This window comes from Myiozetetes cayanensis, unplaced genomic scaffold (assembly GCF_022539395.1).
Source record: "Myiozetetes cayanensis isolate MyiCay16 unplaced genomic scaffold, myiCay2020 scf374, whole genome shotgun sequence".
NCBI classification, from domain to species: domain Eukaryota; kingdom Metazoa; phylum Chordata; class Aves; order Passeriformes; family Tyrannidae; genus Myiozetetes; species Myiozetetes cayanensis.
Window position 1 is genome coordinate 25,335 of NW_026087603.1, and position 20,527 is coordinate 45,861.

The 20,527-nt window shown below is 53.6% G+C and overlaps 1 protein-coding gene across 6 annotated transcripts; it reads left to right on the plus strand.

Annotated features, from left to right (window-relative positions):
* Positions 1-685: 685 nt before the first annotated feature.
* On the plus strand, positions 686-20,092 carry LOC126646697 (protein EFR3 homolog B-like). Of its 6 annotated transcripts, XM_050328170.1 has the most exons (6): positions 8,291-8,525; positions 12,364-12,457; positions 12,568-12,644; positions 14,464-14,591; positions 17,902-18,297; positions 19,892-20,092. In XM_050328170.1, the coding sequence occupies exons 1-6, from the start codon at positions 8,379-8,381 to the stop codon at positions 19,893-19,895; spliced, it is 846 nt and encodes a 281-aa protein (XP_050184127.1). In that variant the 5' UTR covers positions 8,291-8,378; the 3' UTR covers positions 19,896-20,092. The 6 variants fall into 6 exon arrangements, with proteins under 6 accessions (XP_050184132.1, XP_050184127.1, XP_050184128.1 ...); XM_050328171.1 differs by lacking the exon at positions 19,892-20,092 and having other exon boundaries at positions 12,364-12,455; positions 17,902-18,460; XM_050328175.1 differs by lacking the exons at positions 8,291-8,525; positions 12,364-12,457; positions 19,892-20,092 and adding an exon at positions 686-807 and having other exon boundaries at positions 17,902-18,460.
* Positions 20,093-20,527: the final 435 nt, after the last annotated feature.

Sequence of the window (20,527 nt, forward strand, 5' to 3'; positions counted from 1 at the left end):
CCCCTTTTAGGGCCCCCCAGTTCCTTTTAGGGTCGAATTTAAGATCCCCCTAACTCCTTTTAGGAAACCCCGAGCCCCTTTTAGGGCCCCCCAGTCCCTTTTGGGGTCGAATTTAATACCCCCCAACCCCTTTTAGGAACCCCCAGTCCCTTTTAAGGCCCCCCAGTCCCTTTTAGGGCCCCCCAGCCCCTTTTGGGGTCGAATTTAAGACCCCTCCGTCCCTTTTAGGGCCCCCCAGCCCCTTTTAGGGTCGAATTTAAGACCCCCCAACCCCTTTTGGGGTCGAATTTAAGACCCCCCAACCCCTTTTAGGAACACCCAAACCCCTTTTAGGGGCTCCCAGTCCCTTTTAGGGTCGAATTTAAGATCCCCCAACCCTTTATAGGGGCCCCCAGTCCCTTTTAGGGTCCAATTTAAGACTCCCCAGTCCCTTTTAGGGACCCCCCAGCCCCTTTTAGGGTCGAATTTAAGACCCCCCAGCACCTTTTAGGGACCCCCCAACCCCTTTAAGGGCCCCGGGGGCGTTCCCCGCGCGACCCTAAAAAATCCTTGGCCGTCCCCACCCCTCTCCGAGAGGGTTCTGGGAATCCTTTCCCGGGATTCTCAGGATCCAGGGGAAAAAAAAAGGAAAGAAAGAAAAATGGAAGGAGGGGGCGTGGCCTCCGGGAAGCTCCGCCCCCTCCCCAAATTCCCGCCCCCCTCCCCAAATTCCCGCCCCTTTCCCGCGGTCCCGGTGGGATCGAGCCGGGAATAGGGCCGGGAATAGGGCCGGGAATAGGGCCGGGAGCGCGGCCGGGGCCATGTACGGTGAGTGCCCGGGAAATTCTGGGATGGGGAGCGGGATCGGGGAACGGGATTTGGGATCGGGATCGGGGCCGAGCGCGGAGGGGGGGGCGGGGCCACCCCAAAATTAAGGGGGGGGGGAGATCCCCTATAGGGCCGGGAACCCCCGGATTAATGGGGTGAGACCCTTATAGGGCTGGGAATCCCATAATTAATGGGGTGAGACCCCTTTGGGGTCCGTTTATAGGGCTGAGCATCCCAAAGGTTAATGGGGTGAGACCCCCCCTATAGTGCCGGACATCCCATCATTAATGGGGTCAGACCCCCCCTATAGGGCCGGGAACCCCCGGATTAATGGGGTCAGACCCCTCTGTGGGGCTGGGAACCCCCTAATTAATGGGGTGAGACCCCTTTGGGGTCTGCATATAGGGCTGAGCATCCCCTAATTAATGGGGTGAGATCCCCCTATAGGACCGGGAACCCCCTAATTAGTGGGGTGAGACCCCCCTATAGGGCTGGGAACCCCCTAACTAATGGGGTGAGACCCCTTTGGGGTCTCCATATAGGGCTGAGCATCCCATAATTAATGGGGTGAGACCCCTTTGGGGTCTCCATATAGGGCTGAACATCCCATAATAATGGGGTGAGACCCCTTTGGGGTCTGTCTATTGGGCCGGGCATCCCAAAATTAATAGGGTGAGACCCCCCTATAGGACCGGGAATCCCCTAATTAGTGGGGTGAGACCCCTCTATAGGGTCGGGCATCCCAAAATTAAGGGGGGGAGACCCCTTTGGGGTCTCCATATAGGGCTGAGCATCCCAAAGGTTAAGGGGGTGAGACCCCCCCTATAGGGCTGGGAACCCCATAATTAGTGGGGTGAGACCCCTCTATGGGGCTCAGAACCCCTAATTAATGGGGTGAGACCCCCCCTATAGGGCCGGGCATCCCATAATTAATGGGGTGAGACCCCCCCTATAGGGCCGGGCATCCCATAATTAATGGGGTGAGACCCCCCCTATAGGGCCGGGCATCCCATAATTAATGGGGTCAGACCCCCCCTATAGGGCCGGGAACCCCTTAATTAGTGGGGTGAGGCCCCTCTATAGGGCCGAGAACCCCCTAATTAATGGGGTGAGACCCCTTTGGGGTCTGTTTATAGGGCTGAGCATCCCAAAGGTTAATGGGGTGAGACCCCTCTGTAGGGCTGGGAATCCCAAAATTAAGCGGGGGGGACCTCCCTATAGGGATGTGAACCCCCTAATTAATGGGGTGAGACCCCTCTGTGGGGCTGGGAACCCCCTAATTAATGGGGTGAGACCCCTTTGGGGTCTGTCTGTAGGGCTGAGCATCCCAAAGGTTAATGGGGTGAGACCCCCCTAAAGGGCTGGGTACCCCCTAGTTAGTGGGGTGAGACCCCTTTGGGGTCACCATATAGGGCTGAGCATTCCAAAGGTTAATGGGGTGAGACCCCTCTGTAGGGCTGAAAACCCCCTAATTAATGGGGTGAGACCCCTCTGTGGGGCTGGGAACCCGTTGATTAATGGGGTGAGACCCCCCCTATAGGGCTGGGAACCCCCTAATTAATGGGGTGAGACCCCTTTGGGGTCTGTCTATAGGGCTGGGTATCCCAAAATTAATGAGGTGAGACCCCTTTATAGGGCTGGGTACACCCTAATTAATGGGGTGAGACCCCTCTGCGGGACTGGGAACCCCCTAATTAATGGGGTGAGACCCCTTTGGGGTCTGCATATAGGGCTGAGCATCCCATAATTAATGGGGTGAGACCCCCCCCCAATAGGGCTGAGCATCCCAAAGATTAAGGGGGGGAGATCCCCTATAGGGCTGGGAACCCCCTAATTAATGGGGTGAGACCCCCCTATGGGGCTGGGAACCCCATAATTAATGGGGTGAGACCCCACTATAGGGCTGAACATCCCAAAATTAAGGGGGGGGAGATCCCCTATAGGGCTGGGAACCTCCTAATCTAATGGGGTGAGACCCCCCTATAGGGCTGGGCACCCCCTAATTAGTGGGGTGGGTGCTCTTTGGGGTCTGGCCCTAATTAATGGGGTGAGACCTCTTTGGGGTCTGTTTATAGGGCTGAGCATCCCAAAATTAATGGGGTGAGACCCCTCTGTGGGGCTGGGAATCCCATAACTAATGGGGTGAGACCCCTTTGGGGTCTGGCCCTCATTAATGGGGTGAATCCTCTTTGGGGTCCCCCCCTAATTAATGGGGTGAGACCCCTCTTTGGGGCTGGGCACCTCATAATTAATGGGGTGAGACCCCTTTGGGGTCCGTTTATAGGGCTGAGCATCCCAAAGGTTAATGGGGTGAGACCCCCCTATAGGGCCAGGCATCCCAAAATTAATGGGGTGAGACCCCCCTATAGGTCTGGGCACCCCCTGATTAATGGGGTGAGTCCCCCCCCATAGGGCTGGGAACCCCCTAATTAATGGGGTGAGACCCCTCTATGGGGCTGGGCACCCCTTAATTAATGGGGTGAGACCCCCCTATAGAGCTGGGAACTCCCTAATTAATGGGGTCAGACCCCTCTGTAGGGCGGAATCCCATAATTAAGCGGGGGGACCTCCCTATAGGGATGTGAACCCCATAATTAGTGGGGTGAGACCCCTCTGTGGGGCTGGGAACTCCCTAATTAATGGGGTGAGACCCCTCTATTGGGGTCTAATTAATGGGGTGAGACCCCTTTGGGGTCTCCATATAGGGCTGAGCATCCCTTAATTAATGGGGTGAGACCCCATTTGGGGTCCGTTTATAGGGCTGAGCATCCCTTAATTAATGGGGTGAGACCCCTTTGGGGTCCGTTTATAGGGCTGAGCATCCCTTAATTAATGGGGTGAGACCCCTTTGGGGTCCGTTTATAGGGCTGAGCATCCCCTAATTAATGGGGTGAGACCCCCCTATAGGGCTGGGAATCCCAAAATTAATGGGGTGAGACCCCTCTATGGGGGTCTAATTAACGGGGTGAGACCCCTTTGGGATCTGTCCCTCATTAATAGGGTGAACCCTCTTTGGGGTCCCCCCCTAATTAATGGGGTGAGCCCTCTTTGGGATTGGGGTCACCCTCAATGGGGCTGTGCATCCCCCATTGACTGGGAATGACTGGGAATGACTGGCATGACTGGGAATAACTGGGATGACTGGGAATGACCCCATTTGGGATTGGGGTCACCCTGGCCCTACATGGAGTTGTTGCATCCCCCAATTCCTGCCGGGAACGATCCCATAAAGTCTCTCCCTGGCCCTTGATCCCATTCCTGAGAGGCCACACTTCCCAAATCCCTGTTTTTGGGATCTCTGGGTTTGGGATGACCTTGTTTTATGGGATCAGTGATCCCATTATGGGATGAGGGGGTGGGAGGGGCCCAATTCCCTCAAATCCCTGTTTTTGGGATCCCTGGCTTTGGAATGACCTTGTTTTATGGGATCAGTAATCCCATTATGGGATAGGGGGTGGGAGGGGCACAATTCCCCCAATCCCTGTTTTTGGGATCCCTGTTTTGGGACTGACCTTGTTTTATGGGATCAATCCCATTTTTAGGGTGGGAAATGTCCCCTCTGTCCCTCGATCCCATTCCCAGGGGGATCCAAATCCCTGTTTTTGGGATCCCTGGGTTTGGGATGACCTTGTTTTATGGGATGGGGAGGATGAGAGGGGCACAATCCCCCCAATCCCTGTTTTTGGGATCCCTGTTTTTGGGACTGACCTTGTTTTATGGGATCAATCCCATTTTTAGGGTGGGAAATGTCCCCTCTGGCCCTCGATCCCATTCCCAGGGGGATCCAAATCCCTGGTTTTGGGATCCCTGGTTTGGGACTGACCTTGTTTTATGGGATGTGGGGGTGGGAGGGGCACAATTCCCCCAATCCCTGTTTTTGGGATCCCTGTTTTTAGGACTGACCTTGTTTTATGGGATCAATCCCATTTTTAGGGTGGGAAATGTCCCCTCTGGCCCTCGATCCCATTCCCAGGGGGATCCAGATCCCTGTTTTTGGGATCCCTTGTTTTGGGAATGACCTTGTTCCCAAATCCCGGTTTTTTTGGGAGCCGTGGGCGGAGCCGCTGGGAAAGCCCCGCCCCCTTCCCCCCTCCTTCCCCGTCATTCCCGACAAAGCGCGGCAGTTTTTTGGGAATCTCCCGGGGGTGCCTCTTCAGTCCCTGCTCCCGGAGCCTCCTTCCCGCCCTTCCATCCATCCCCAATTCCCGAATTCCCGCTGGATCCATCCCTAATTCCGGCAGGAGGAATTCCCATCCATGTCCCCCCCTCCCTCCCTGTAATTCCCATTGGATCCATCCCGAATTCCCTCAGGAGGAATTCCCACTGGATCCATCCCGAATTCCCACTGGATCCATCCCTAATTCCCACTGGATCCATCCCTAATTCCCTCAGGAGGAATTCCCACTGGATCCATCCCGAATTCCCACCGGATCCATCCCGAATTCCCAAATTCCCGTGGGAGGAATCATCCCATCCCCCCCCCCATCCCGAATTCCCACCGGATCCATCCCGAATTCCTGCAGGAGGAAAGGAGCGATTCCCACATCCCGAATTCCCGCTGGATCCATCTCTAATTCCTGCAGGATCCATCCCTAATTCCCCCCAGGATCCATCCCCCCCATCCCAAATTTCCTGCAGGATCCATCCCTAATCCCCACAGGATCCATTCCCCCCATCCCGAATTCCCTCAGGAGGAATTACCACTGGATCCATCCCTAATTCCTGCAGGATCCATCCCAAATTCCCTCAGGATCCATCCCTAATCCCTCAGGATCCATCCCCTTATCCCGAATTCCCAAAACTGGGATCCATCCCTAATTCCTGCAGGAGGAAAGGAGCAATTCCCATCCCCTCCCCCCATTCCAAATTTCCTGCAGGATCCATCTCCCCATCCCTAATTTCCTGCAGGATCCATCCCCAATTCCCACAGGATCCATCCCTAATTCCCACAGGAGGAATTCCATCCATCCCCCATCCCGAATTCCCACAGGATCCATCCCTCCCCCATCCCAAATTCCCTCAGGAGGAATTCCCACAGGATCCATCCCTAATTCCCACTGGATCCATCCCTAATTCCCTCAGGATCCATCCCAAATTCCCACAGGATCCATCCCAAATTCCCTCAGGATCCATCCCTAATTCCTGCAGGATCCATCCCAAATTCCTGCAGGATCCATCCCAAATTCCCACAGGATCCATCCCTAATTCCCTCAGGATCCACCCCTAATTCCCACAGGATCCATCCCTAATTCCCACAGGAGGAATTCCCACCCTCCTGCTCTTCCCAAGTTTTTTTCCTTTCCCACTTCTTTCCCTCCTATTTTTCCCACCTTCCTTCATATTTTTCCCACTTCTTTCCCACTTACCCTCCTATTTTTCCCATTTTTCCTGCCTTCCCTCCTACTTTTCCCCCTCTTTTCCCTCTTTCCCTCCTATTTCTCCACTTATTTCCTACTTTCCCTTATATTTTTCCCATTTTTTCCTGCCTTCCCTCCTACTTTTCCCACTGTTTTCCCTCTTTCCCTCATATTTTTCCCACCTTCCTATTTTTCCCACTTCTTTCCCACTTTCCCTCCTATTTTCCCCACTTCTTTCCTGCTTTCCCTCCTATTTTTCCCAATTTCCCTCACATTTTTCCCTCCATTTCCCCTCACATTTTCCCCACTTTTTCCCTCACATTTTTCCCACTTTTTCCCTCACATTTTCCCCACTTTTTCCCTCACATTTTCCCCACTTTTCCCCTCACATTTTTCCCACTTTTTCCCTCACATTTTTCCCACTTTTTCCTTCACATTTTTCCACTTCCCCTCACATTTTTCCTGCTTTTTCCCTCACATTTTCCCACTTTTTCCCTCACATTTTCCCCCTTTTTCCCTCACATTTTCCCCACTTTTCCCTCACATTTTCCCCACTTTTTCCCTCCCATTTTCCCCACTTTTCCCCTCACATTTTTCCCACTTTTTCCTCCCATTTTTCCCACTTTTTCCCTCACATTTTTCCCTCCATTTCCCCTCACATTTTCCCCCTTTTTCCCCTCACATTTTCCCCACTTTTTCCCTCACATTTTTCCCACTTTTTCCCTCCCATTTTCCCCACTTTTTCCCTCCCATTTTTCCCACTTTCCCTCACATTTTTCCCCACTTTCCCTCCCATTTTTCCCTCCCATTTTTCCCTTTTTTCCTCCTCTTTTCCCCCTTTCCAAAGGGCTGGGGCTCCTCCTTCCCTGCCCGTGCCTGGAGAAGTGGGAGGATTTTCCTTGGGAATATCAGTGTAAAACAGCATTTCCCTTGGGAATCTCAGGAAAAAACGGGATTTTCCCTTGGGAATCTGCGGGAAAGGCGCCTTTGGAGCGGGTTGGGAAGGGACAACCCCGACCCCGGGTTTTGCAGGATCGACCTCCGGGGGATCTTTGGGATTAACCCAGGGATTTGGGCTCCTTTAATCCGGATTTCTTTGCCCTCAGCTGCCCTGCCCTTGGGAAGGAAATTCCAGGCCTGGAATCCCGTCGGTTCTGCCGGCTGGGCCAGGGCCTGGGGGCCATTCCTGATCCCAAAAAAACCCAGGGATGCAGGGAATGGCTTCCCACGGACAGAGGGGACATTGGGAAGGGAATTCCCGGCTAGGATGGAATTCCCAGGGAAGCTGTGGCTGCCCCTGGATCCCTGCAGTGTCCCAGGCCGGGTTGGATCCCCTGGGATAGCGGGAATTGTCCCTGAACATGGAATGGGATGATCCTGAAAATCCCTTCCCACCCAACCCATTCCAGGATAAAGGACACTTAGGATCCACTCAGAGGGGTTTTTATGGAATGTGGGGATGGAAAAGGCAGGGAAGGGGAAGGGAGACCCTTCCCTGAGTGCCGAGATTCCCAGGGAACCCCCCCTTGTTCCCGGAACTCCTTCCCAGAGAGGAGTTGGGCTGGGCATGGATCCAATGTCAGGCTCTGGATCCAGGCTGGGAGAGCTGGGAATGGCCAGGCTGGAGCAGGGAAGGATCCAGGGAGAGCTGGGAGCCCCTCCCAGAGCCTGCAGGGGCTCCAGGAGAGCTGGAGAGGGGTTTGGGATCAGGGCCTGGAATGGCAGGACACAGGGAATGGCTTCCCACTGGGAAAGGGGAGATTGGGGGGAGATTGGGAAGGGATTCCCGGCTGGGCTGGAATTCCCAGGGAAGCTGTGGCTGCCCCTGGATCCCTGGAGTGTCCCAGGCCGGGTTGGATCCCCTGGGACAGCGGGAGGTGCCGGGATCGGACCGGGCTCATCCCTGAGCTCCCTTCCCAGCGGAGCCATCCCGGGATTCCCGTCCATCCCCGCCATCCCCCCCATCCTCAGGCATCGCCTCGGGGCTCTCCTTTCCCCCCCTCCATCTCCATCCTTTCAGAATTCCCGCTTTTCCCGCGTATCCCTCTCATCCCTGCCCGCTTTATTTCCATATTTTTTTTGGGATCCGCTCCAACCCTCCCTAAAAACCGACCTGACCGGGGGGGGGGGCTCTTCCCGCTTCCAAAAAAACCCCGGGAGCACATTCCGCACATTCCCACCTTCCCACATTCCCACCATCCCGTTATCCATGGGATGACTCAGCGATGGCGGCGGGAAAAAGCGGGATGCGCATTCCCGATCCCTCGGGATCGCCATGGCCCTGACGGCCCGGGCGCTGCGCGGGATCCGCCCTGGGATCCGCCCGGGGATCCTGGGAAATGCTGCCCGTGCCTGCAGCAGGTACCGCACGTCCCGACGGCAATCTCTGTTTTTTCCCGATATTTTTATTTTTTTCCCGATATTTTTATATTTTTCCCCGATATTTTTATTTTTTCCCCGATATTTTTATTTTTTTCCCGATTTTTTTCCCCGATATTTTTAATTTTTTCCCGGTATTTTTTATTTTTCCCGGTGTTTCTTTTTTAATTTTATTTTTCCCCCGTGCCGGGATTGATGGGAAAAGGGGGGAGGAGAGGGGGTTGGGAATTGCGGTGGGATGAGGGAATTTTGGGAGCGAGGAGGGAAAGGGGAGGGGGATGGAATGGGGTGTTGGGAAGGGGGAATGCCGGGATATCGTGTAGGAAGTGGGGGTTGTTCTGCCGGGAATCAGTGCTGGGAATGTCGGGGGGGATCCAGGCTTGGATCTGTGTCTTGGATCTACTTTGGAAAGGGGAGAAAGAAACCAGGGAAAAATAAACCAGGGAAAAATCTCCCTCTTTTCCATGAATTCCGTGGGGGTTTTAGTCTGGATTTTAAGGATTTATGGATGTTTCCATCCCTGGAATCAGTGCTGGGAATGTCTGGGGGGATCCAGGCTTGGATCAGTGTCAATCCCTTGGGAAAGGGGGAAATAAACCAAGGAAAAATAAATGAGGGAAAAATCTCCCTCTTTTCCATGAATTCCACGAGGTTTTTAGCCTGGATTTTAAGGATTTATGGATTTCTTGGATGTTTCTGTCCCTGGAATCAGTGCTGGGAATGTTTGGGGGGGTCCAGGCTTGGATCTGTGTCAATCCCTTGGAAAAGGGGGAAAAAACAAGGAAAAATCAAGCAAGGAAAAATAAAACCAGGGAAGAATCTTTCTGTTTTCCATGGATTTAGCCTGGATTTTAAGGATTTATGGATGTTTCCATCCCTGGAATCAGTGCTGGGAATGTTTGGGGGGATCCAGGCTTGGATCTGTGTCAATCCCTTGGAAAGGGGAGAATGAAAACATGGAAAAATAAAGCAGGGAAAAATCTCCCTCTTTTCCATGAATTCCACGAGGTTTTTAGTCTGGATTTTAAGGATTTGTGGATGTTTTTATTCCTGGAATCAGTGCTGGGAATGCCTGAGGTGATTCCAGGCCAGGCTTGGATCTGTGTCAATCCCTTGGAAAAGAGGGAAATAAACCAAGGAAAAATAAATGCAGGGAAAAATCTCCCTCTTTTCCATGAATTCCATGAGGTTTTTAGTCTGGATTTTAAGGATTTCTGGATGTTTTTATTCCTGGAATCAGTGCTGGGAATGTCTGGGGGGATCCAGACCTGGATCTGTGTCAATCCCTTGGAAAAGGGGGAGAAGGAAAACCAGGAAAAATAAACCAGGGAAAAATAAAACCAGGGAAAAATCTCCCTCTTTTCCATGAATTCCATGGGGGTTTTAGTCTGGATTTTGAGGATTTATGGATGTTTCTGTCCCTGGAATCAGTGCTGGGAATGTTTGGGGGGATCCAGGCTTGGATCTGTGTCAATCCCTTGGGAAGAGAGGAATAAAGCAGGGAAAAATAAACCAGGGAAAAATAAAGCCCTTTCCCTTCCTTTTTTCCCCCCCTTTCCTTCCCTTTCCCCCCCCCTTTTTCCTCCCCCTTTTTTCCTCCCCCCTTTTTTTTCCTCCCCCTTTTTTTTCCTCTCCCCTTTTTTTCCTCCCCCTTTTTTTCCTCCCCTTTTTTCCTCCCTTTTTTCCTCCCCCTTTTTTTCCTCCCCCCTTTTTTTCCTCCCTCTTTTTTTTTCCTCCCCTTTTTCTCTCCCCTTTTCTCCCTCTTTTTCCTCCCCCTTTTTTCCTCCCCCTTTTTCCTCCCCTTTTTTTCTCCCCCTTTTTTTCCTCCCTTCCCCCCTTCCCCCCTTTTCCCCCTCTGCTCTCCCTTTTTCCCCCCCTTTTTGCCTTTTCCCCCTTTTCCTCCCCTCTTTCCTCCCCTTTCCTCCTCCCCTTTTCCTCCCTCTTTTCCTCCCTTTTTCCCTCTTTTTCCTCTTTTTTCCCCCCCTTTTTCCCTTTTTCCCCTTCTTTCCTTTTCCTCCCTTTTCCTCCCTTTTTCCCTTCTTCCCTCCTTTTTCCCCTTTTTCCCTCCTCTTTCCCCTTTTCCCCCCTTTTCCCTCCCTTTTCCCCCCTTTTTCCTTTTTCTCCTTTTCCCCCTTTTCCTTCTTTTTCCTCCCTCCTCTTTTTCCACCTCTTTATTCCTTTCCCCCTCTTTTTCCCCCTTTCTCTCTTTTCCACCTCTTTATTCCCCTTTTCCCCCCTTTCCCTTCTTTTCTCCCCCTGTTTTTCTCCCCTTTTTTCTCCCCTTTTTTCTCCCCCTTTTCCCCCCTGGAAAACTCTGGGATATCTTCCCCTTTTCCCTGGGAATACAAGGATTTCCCACCACACCCCCTGCTTTTCCTGCCTCCCTCTTTCCTTCCTTGATTTCTTGCCTGGAAAACTCTGGGATATCCTCCCCTTTTCCCTTCCCAGGGATCCAGGGCTGCCTTTCCCTCCCTGTTATCCCAGGCTGTGATTCCTGACTGGAATTCTTTCCCTGTTTTTTCCCCTGGCTGTCATTCCCAAAGGGAATTCTCTCCCTGTTTTCCAGGGTTTGTGTGTGGGGTGTCATTCCCATGGAATTCTCTCCCTGTTTTCCAGGGCTGTGTGGCTGTTGTGGGGGGTCATTCCCATGGGAATTCTCTCCCTGTTTTCCAGGGGTGTGTGGGTGTCATTCCCATGGAATTCTCTCCCTGTTTTCCAGGTGTGTGTGGGTGTCATTCCCATGGAATTCTCTCCCTGTTTTCCAGGTGTTTGTGGATGCTGTGGGATGTCATTCCCATGGAATTCTCTCCCTGTTTTCCAGGCGTGTGTGGATGTTGTGTGGATGTCATTCCCATGGGAATTCTCTCCCTGTTTTCCAGGGGTGTGTGGCTGTTGTGGGGTGCCATTCCCATGGAATTCTCTCCCTGTTTTCCAGGTGTTTGTGGCTGTTGTTGGGGGTCATTCCCATGGAATTCTTTCCCTGTTTTCCAGGTGTTTGTGGCTGTTGTGGGGGGTCATTCCCATGGGAATTCTCTCCCTGTTTTCCAGGTGTTTGTGGCTGCTCTGGGGGTGTCATTCCCATGGAATTCTCTCCCTGTTTTCCAGGGGTGTGTGGGTGTCATTCCCATGGGAATTCTTTCCCTGTTTTCCAGGAGTTTGTGGATGTTGTGGGGTGCCATTCCCATGGGAATTCTCTCCCTGTTTTCCAGGGGTGTGTGGCTGTTGTGGGGGGTCATTCCCATGGAATTCTCTCCCTGTTTTCCAGGTGTTTGTGGATGCTGTGGGATGTCATTCCCATGGAATTCTCTCCCTGTTTTCCAGGTGTTTGTGGATGCTGTGTGGGGTCATTCCCATGGGAATTCTTTCCCTGTTTTCCAGGAATTTGTGGATGCCATTCCCATGGAATTCTCTCCCTGTTTTCCAGGTGTTTGTGGCTGTTGTTGGGGGTCATTCCCATGGAATTCTCTCCCTGTTTTCCAGGCTGTGTGGGATGTCATTCCCATGGAATTCTCTCCCTGTTTTCCAGGTGTTTGTGGCTGCTGTGGGGGTCATTCCCATGGAATTCTCTCCCTGTTTTCCAGGTGTTTGTGGCTGCTGTGGGATGTCATTCCCATGGGAATTCTCTCCCTGTTTTCCAGGTGTTTGTGGCTGTTATGTGGATGTTGTGGGATGTCATTCCCATGGGAATTCTCTCCCTGTTTTCCAGGGGTGTGTGGGATGTCATTCCCATGGAATTCTCTCCCTGTTTTCCAGGGGTTTGTGGCTGTTGTGAGGGTGTTGTTGGATGTCATTCCCATGGAATTCTCTCCCTGTTTTCCAGGGCTGTGTGTGGCGTCATTCCCATGGAATTCTCTCCCTGTTTTCCAGGCTGTGTGGGTGCCATTCCCATGGAATTCTCTCCCTGTTTTCCAGGTGTTTGTGGCTGTTGTTGGGGGTCATTCCCATGGAATTCTCTCCCTGTTTTCCAGGGGTTTGTGGCTGTTGTTGGGGGTCATTCCCATGGAATTCTCTCCCTGTTTTCCAGGTGTTTGTGGCTGTTGTGGAGCTCTCCGGCCTCGCTACAAGCGCCTGGTTGACAACATTTTCCCGGAGGATCCCGAGGTCAGGGAGGCTCATCCCGGAATTCCTGCGGCTTCCAGGGGTGTGGGAAGGGCTTTTCCAGCTTTTCCAGCTCCTCCCCAAGGGATCCTGGGAATGCTGATCCCGGGAGGGGTCTGGGAATGCGGCTGGGGGAGGCTTTTCCAGGGATTGGCCGGGCTGGAAGGGTGGGAGGGAGGGATTTGGGGTGGATTTGGGGATGGGTGGAGGGATTGGGGATGGATTTTGGGATGGCTGGATTTGGGATGGAGGGATTTGGGATGGAGGGATTTGGGATGGATTTGGGATGGATGGATGGATTTGGGATGGATTTTGGGATGCATTTGAGATGGATTTTGGGATGGATTTTGGGATAGATGATGGATGGATGGCTGGATTTGGGATGGATGGATTTTGGGATGGATGGATTTTGGGATGGATGGATGGATTTGGGGATGGATGGATGAATGAATGGCTGGATTTGGGATGGCTGGATTTGGGATGTTTGGCTGGATTTGGGATGAATTTGGAATGAATGGATGGATTTTGGGATGGATGGATTTGGGATGGATGGATTTGGGATGGCTGGATTTGGGATGAAGGGAGGAATGGATTTTGGAATGGATGGCTGGATTTGGGATGGATGGATTTTGGGATGGCTGGATTTGGGATGGCTGGCTGGATTTTGGGATGGATGGCTGGATTTGGGATGGCTGAATTTTGGGAAGGATGGCTGGATTTGGGATGAATGGCTGGATTTTGGGATGGCTGGATTATGGGATGGATGAATGGATTTTGGGATGGATGGATGGATTTGGCATGGATGGGTGGATTTAGGGATGGGTGGATTTAGGGATGGCTGACTGGCTGGATTTTGGGATGGATGGGGGAATTTTGGGGATGACTGGCTGGATTTGGGATGGATGGAGGAATTTTGGGATGGATGGCTGGATTTTGGGACGGATGGCTGGATTTTGGGAGGATCCCTGGAGATCCATCCACCCCCCCCCTTTCCGCCCCGATCCACACCCCAATCCCTGCGGATCCGGGAATGCTGGGCCTGGGGGTCTGGATTGGGGGTGTGGATTGGGGGTCTGGATTGGGGGTGTGGATTGGGGGTGTGGATTGGGGTGGATTGGGGGTGGATTGGGGTGTGGATTGGGGTGTGGATTGGGGTGTGGGTTGGGGGTGTGGATTGGGGTGTGGATTGGGGGTGGATTGGGGTGTGGATTGGGGTCTGGATTGGGGGTGTGGATTGGGGTCTGGATTGGGGGTGGGGTTGGGGGTGGATTGGGGGTGGATTGGGTGATCTGTCTGACTGGGGTGTGGATTGGGGGTGGATTGGGGTCTGGATTGGGTGTGGATTGGGGTCTGATTGGGGTCTGATTGGGGCTCTGATTGGGGTCTGGATTGGGGGTGGGTTGGGGGTGGGTTGGGGGTGTGGGTTGGGGTGTGGGTCTGGGGTCTGATTGGGGGTGGATTGGGGGGTGGATCGGTCTGATTGGGGTGGATTGGGGGTGGATTGGGGTGGATTGGGGTCTGATTGGGGGTGGATTGGGGGTGGATTGGGGTGGATTGGGGTGTGGATTGTCTGGATTGGGGTCTGATTGGGGGTGGGTTGGGGGTGGGTTGGGGTCTGGATTGGGGTGTGGATTGGTCTGGATTGGGGGTGTGGATTGGGGGTGTGGATTGGGGGTCTGGATTGGGGGTCTGGATTGGGGGTGTGGATTGGGGTCTGGATTGGGGGTGGATTGGGTGGATTGGGGTCTGGATTGGGGTCTGGATTGGGGGTGTGGATTGGGGGTGTGATCCGGGTGTGGGATTCCCGGGAATGCTCCCGCAGGATGGGCTGGTGAAAACCAACATGGAGAAGTTGACCTTCTACGCCCTCTCTGCCCCCGAGAAGCTCGACAGGATCGGGGCCTACCTGTCCGAGAGGCTCATCCGGGACGTGGGCAGGCACCGATACGGGTTGGGATCGGGATAGGGAATGGGGTGGGAATGGGAATGGCTCATCCGGGACGTGGGCAGGCACCGATACGGGTCGGGATCAACGGGAATGGGAATGGGATGGGAATGGGGATGGGATGGGAATGGGAGTGGCTCATCCGGGACGTGGGCAGGCACCGATACGGGTCGGGATCCCCGGAAATGGGAATGGGAATGGGAGCGGCTCATCCGCGATGTGGGCAGGCACCGATACGGGTTGGGATCAGCGGGAATGGGAACGGGAATAGGGTGGGAATGGGGATGGGAGCGGCTCATCCGGGACATGGGCAGGCACCGATACGGGTCGGGATCGGGATTGGGAATGGAATGGGAATGGGGGTGGGAACAGCTCATCTGGGATGGGGGCAGGCACCAATACGGGTTGGGATCAGAGGGAATGGGAATGGGGGTGGGAATGGGAATGGAATGGGGGCAGGCACTGATACGGGTCGGATCCGGGAATGGGAATGGGAATGGGGGTGGGAACGGCTCATCTGGGATGGGGGCAGGCACCGATACGGGTCGGGATTGGGAATGGGAATGGGAATGGGGTGGGAATGGGGTGGGGATGGGGATGGGATGGGGATGGGAATGGCTCATCCGGATGTGGGCAGAGCACCGATACGGGTCGTGGATTGGGAAATGGATCGGGAATGGGGGTGGGAATGGGAATGGCTCATCCGGGATGCCGGCAGGCACCGATACGGGTCGGGATCGGGAATGGGAATGGGGATGGGAACAGGGAATGGGGTGGGAATGGGAATGGGATGGGAGCTGCTCATCTGAGACGTCGGCAGGCACCGATACGGGTCAGGATTGGGATCAGGAATGGGGTGGGAATGGGATGGGGATGGGAATTGGAATGGCTCATCCGGGATGTGGGCAGGCACCGATACGGGTCGGGATCAGCGGGAATGGGGATGGGATGGGAATGGGAATGGGATGGGAACGGCTCATCCGGGACGTGGGCAGGCACCGATACGGGTCGGGATCAGCGGGAATGGGAACAGGGAATGGGGTGGGAATGGGATGGGGATGGGAATGGGATGGGAACGGCTCATCCGCGACATCAGCAGGCACCGATATGGGTTGGGATCAGGAACGGGGATGGGAACAGGGAATGGGGTGGGAATGGGATGGGAACGGCTCATCCGGGATGTGGGCAGGCACCGATACGGGTCGGGATCAGCGGGAATGGGGATGGGGATGGGATGGGGATGGGGATGGGATGGGGATGGGATGGGAATGGGAGAGGCTCATCCGCAACATTGGCAGGCACCAATACGGGTCGAGATCAGCGGAATGGGGATGGGGATGGGGATGGGAATGGGAGCGGGATGGGGATGGGAGTGGGAATGGGAATGGGGTGGGAATGGGGATGGGAATGGGAGTGGGAATGGGAATGGGATGGGAATGGGAATGGGGTGGGAATGGGAATGGGATGGGATGGGAATGGGGATGGGAATGGGAGCGGATGGGGATGGGAGGAATGGGAATGGGGTGGGAATGGCAGGAATGGAATGGGGATGGGAATGGGAATGGGAATGGGGTGGGAATGGGAATGGGGTGGGATGGTAATGGGGATGGGGATGGGAATGGGGGTGGGAATGGGATGGGAATGGGGATGGGAATGGGGAGGGATAGGGGTGGGAATGGGGATGGGGAAGGGAATGGGGATGGGAATGCCAGTGGGAATGGGGATGGGATCCCAGTAATCCAGGACTGGGGCACAAACTGGGAATAAACCAACCTTCCCACCCTTTGTGGGGCTGGAAAAACATCCCCCCTGATCCCTCTTTTCCCCTGGATAAGCTGGGAATCCCGGGATCCCAGAAGAATTTGGAGTGGGAAGCTCCCTCAAATCCCATCCCATTCCATGTTCCTCCCACCATCCCAGGCTGCTCCAGGGGCATCCAACTCCCAAGGATCCAGGACCAGGGAATAAACTGGGAATAAACCAACCTTCCTATCCCCTATTGGGGCTGGAAAAACATCCCCCCAATCCCTCTTTTCCCCTGGATAAGCCGGGAATCCCGGGATCCCGGAAGAATTTGGAGTGGGAAGCTCCCTCAAATCCCATCCCATTCCATGTTCCTCCCACCTCCCACCATCCCAGGCTGCTCCAGGGGCATCCAACTCCCAAGGATCCAGGACCAGGGAATAAACTGGGAATAAACCAACCTTCCCACCCTTTGTGGGGCTGGAAAAACATCCCCCCAATCCCTCTTTTCCCCTGGATAAACTGGGAATCCCGGGATCCCAGAAGAATTTGGAGTGGGAAGCTCCCTCAAATCCCATCCTATTCCACAGGCAGGGACTTCCCACCATCCCAGGCTGCTTCCCAGGGCTCCAGGACCAGGGAATAAACTGGGAATAAACCAACCTTCCCACCTTTTTGGGGCTGGAAAAACATCCCCCTGATCCCTCTTTTCTCCTGGACAAGCCAGGAATCCCAGGATCCCAGAAGAATTTGGAGTGGGAGGCTCCCTCAAATCCCATCCCATTCCACAGGCAGGGACTTCCCACCATCCCAGGCTGCTCCAGGGGCATCCAACTCCCAAGGATCCAGGACCAGGGAATAAACTGGGAATAAACCCAACCTTCCTATCCCCTTCCTTTTGGGGCTGGAAAAACATCCCCCCAATCCCACTTTTTCCCCTGGATAAACTGGGAATCCCAGGATCCTGGAAGAATTTGGAGTGGGAAGCTCCCTCAAATCCCATCCCATTCCACTGTTCAGGGACTTCCCACCATCCCAGGCTGCTTCCCAGGGCTCCAGGACCAGGGGATAAACTGGGAATAAACCCAACCTTCCCACCCCCTTTGTGGGGCTGGAAAAACATTCCCCTTATCCCTCTTTTTCCCTGGATAAGCCGGGAATCCCAGGATCCCAGAAGAATTTGGAGTGGGAAGCTCCCTCAAATCCCATCCCATTCCATGTTCCAGGGCCACCTCCCACCATCCCAGGCTGCTCCAGGGGCATCCAACTCCCAAGGATCCAGGACCGGGGAATAAACTGGGAATAAACCAACCTTCCCATCCCCTTTGTGGGGCTGGAAAAACATCCCCCTGATCCCTCTTTCCCCCTGGATAACCCCCCCATCCATCCCTGCCGCTCCCAAATTCCCCAATTCCCCCTGGAAAACCTCCCTCCCTCCCTTTGGAACCTCCCTCAGATCAAAAATCCCCCAATTTCCCTCCCCGGTTTTTTTCCCGGGTTCCGGGCGCGGCTCATCCCGACGTTCCCATCCCCTTATCCCGGTTTTTTTTTGGGGTTTTCCCGGATCCCCAGGCACGTGTGCATCGCCATGGAGGCGCTGGACCAGCTGCTGATGGCCTGCCACTGCCAGAGCATCAACCTGTTCGTGGAGAGCTTCCTCAAGATGGTGGCCAAGCTGCTCGAGTCCGACAAGCCCAACCTGCAGATCCTCGGCACCAACTCCGTGAGCTCCAAATCCCAACCCATCCAACCAGGAATTCATCGGGAAAAGGGCGGGGGACGAGCGTTGGGGGCTTTCCAGGATTCTGGACTTGCTACTCCCGGATTTTTGGCAGTCTGGGATTTTTTTTGCATCCATTTTTTCCTGAAATTCCTTGGGAAAAGGGCAGGGAAGGAGGGTTTGTGGTTTTCCAGGAGTCTGGAATTGTTTTGGCGGTCTGGGGGTTTTTTTGGCATCCCCTTTTTTGCCTGAAATTCCTCAGGAAAAGGACAGGGAAGGAGGGTTTGTGGTTTTCCAAGAGTCTGGAATTGCTGGTCCTGGATTTTTGGCAGTCTGGGATTTTTTTTTCCATCCCCCTTTTTCCCTGAAATTCCCTGGAAAAAAGACAGGGAACACCCTCAGTGGGGAGGGTTTTGTGGTTTTCCAGGATTCTGGAATTGCTGCTCCTGCTTTTTTGGCAGTCTGGGATTTTTTTGTATCCATTTTTCCCTGAAATTCCTCAGGAAAAGGACGAGGAGACCATCATGGGAGAGTTTGTGGCTTTCCAGGAGTCTGGAATTGTTTTGGCAGTCTGAGGATTTTTTTTTCCATCCCCTTTTTGCCTGAAATTCCTTGGGAAAAGAGCAGGGAACACCCTCATGGGGAGGAGTTTTGGTGGGAGTTTTTTTGGGGGAATTTTCCAGGATTCTGGAATTGTTTTGGCGGTCTGGGGGTTTTTTCTGGCATCCCCCCCTTTTCCCTGAAATTCCTCAGGAAAAGGACGGGGAAGGAGGGTTTGTGATTTTCCAGGATTCTGGAATTGCTGCTCCTGGATTTTTGGTGGTCTGGGATTTTTTTTCCATCCCCCTTTTTGCCTGAAATTCCCTGGGAAAAGGACGAGGAAAACCATCATGGGGAGGGTTTGGTGGTTTTCCAGGATTCTGGAATTGCTGATCCCGCTCTTTTGGCAGTCTGGGATTTTTTTTCCATCCCCTTATTCCCTGAAATTCCTCAGGAAAAGGATGGAGAAGGAGGGTTTGTGGTTTTCCAGGATTCTGGAATTGCTGCTCCTGGATTTTTGGCAGTCTGGGATTTTTTTGCATCCATTTTTTCCTGAAATTCCTTGGGAAAAGGACGGGGAAAACCCTCATGGGGATGGTTTGTGGTTTTCCAGGATTCTGGAATTGTTTTGGCAGTCTGGGATTTTTTTTCCATCCCCTTTTTTCCCTGAAATTCCTTGGGAAAAGGGCAGGGAATACCCTCAGCGGGGAGGGTTGGTGGTTTTCCAGGATTCTGGAATTGCTGCTCCCGCTCTTTTGGCACTCTGGGATTTTTTTTCCATCCCCTTTTTCCCTGAAATTCCTTGGAAAAACAACAGGGAACACCCTGAGTGGGGAGGGTTTTTGTTTTTCCAGGATTCTGGAATTGTTTTGGCAGTCTGGGATTTTTTTCCATCCCCTTTTTCCCTGAAATTCCTTGGGAAAAGGACAGGGAACACCATCGAGGGGGGATTTCTGGTGTCCCCCTGGTGTTGTGGGAAGGAGGGTTTGTGGTTTTCCAGGATTCTGGAATTGCTGCTCCCAGATTTTTGGCAGTCTGGGATTTTTTTTCCATCCCCTTTTTGCCTGAAATTCCTCAGGAAAAGGATGGGGAAGGAGGGTTTGTGGTTTTCCAGGAGTCTGGAATTGTTTTGGCAGTCTGGGATATTTTTTCCATCCCCCATTTTGCCTGAAATTCCTTGGGAAAAGGGCAGGGAACACCCTCAGGGGGAGAAGTTTTGGTGGGAGTTTTTTTGGGGGGAGTTTTCCAGGAGTCTGGAATTGTTTTGGCAGTCTGGGGTTTTTTTTCCATCCCCTTTTTTGCCTGAAATTCCTTGGCAAAAGGGCAGGGAAGGAGGCTTTGTGGCTTTCCAGGATTCTGGAATTGCTGCTCCCACTCTTTTGGCAGTCTGGGATTTTTTTGCATCCCTTTTTTCCCTGAAATTCCTCGGGAAAAGGACGGGGAGGGAGGGTTTGTGGTTTTCCAGGAGTCTGGAATTGCTGCTCCTGCCTTTTTTGGCACTCCGGGATTTTTTTCCCACCCCCCCTCCCCGGCATTCCAGGCTTTTTCCAAGGGTTCAGCACACCTGGATTCTGGGATCCAGCTCAGGGAGGGTTGGGAGATGTTCCCTCCTCCTCATTCCCCCCCCTCCCATCCCACAATTCCCATGGGAAAGGCAGGAAAAGCCCATCCCATTGTTTATGGAATGTGGGTGAGTCATTCCCAAGCTCCCCCCCCTCCCCTTTCCAGGCAGATCCTGAAAATCCAACCCCCTAATCCCTCCAAGGCCCATCCCTTAATCCCGGGAGGGAGGGGCTGGAAAATCCGAGCTGAAATCCCCTCGGGATCCTCCCCTGCTCGGTTTTTTTGGGATTTGTGGCCCCTGGCATTCCCAGCCCGCTTTTCCAGGAGCTGCTCTTCCCTCCAAGGGGCTCTTCCCGCTCCTTTTCCGGTGTGGTT

What these genes read in the sequence shown, in the direction of transcription:
- LOC126646697 (XM_050328170.1), top strand. Translation starts at nt 8,379, where the DNA reads ATGACTCAGCGATGGCGGCGGGAAAAAGCGGGATGCGCATTCCCGATC. An exon ending in GCTGCCCGTGCCTGCAGCAG is followed by an intron (nt 8,526 to 12,363) that starts GTACCGCACGTC and finishes CCTGTTTTCCAG; the next exon opens with GGCTGTGTGTGGCGTCATTC. An exon ending in TCTCTCCCTGTTTTCCAGGT is followed by an intron (nt 12,458 to 12,567) that starts GTTTGTGGCTGT and finishes CCTGTTTTCCAG; the next exon opens with GTGTTTGTGGCTGTTGTGGA.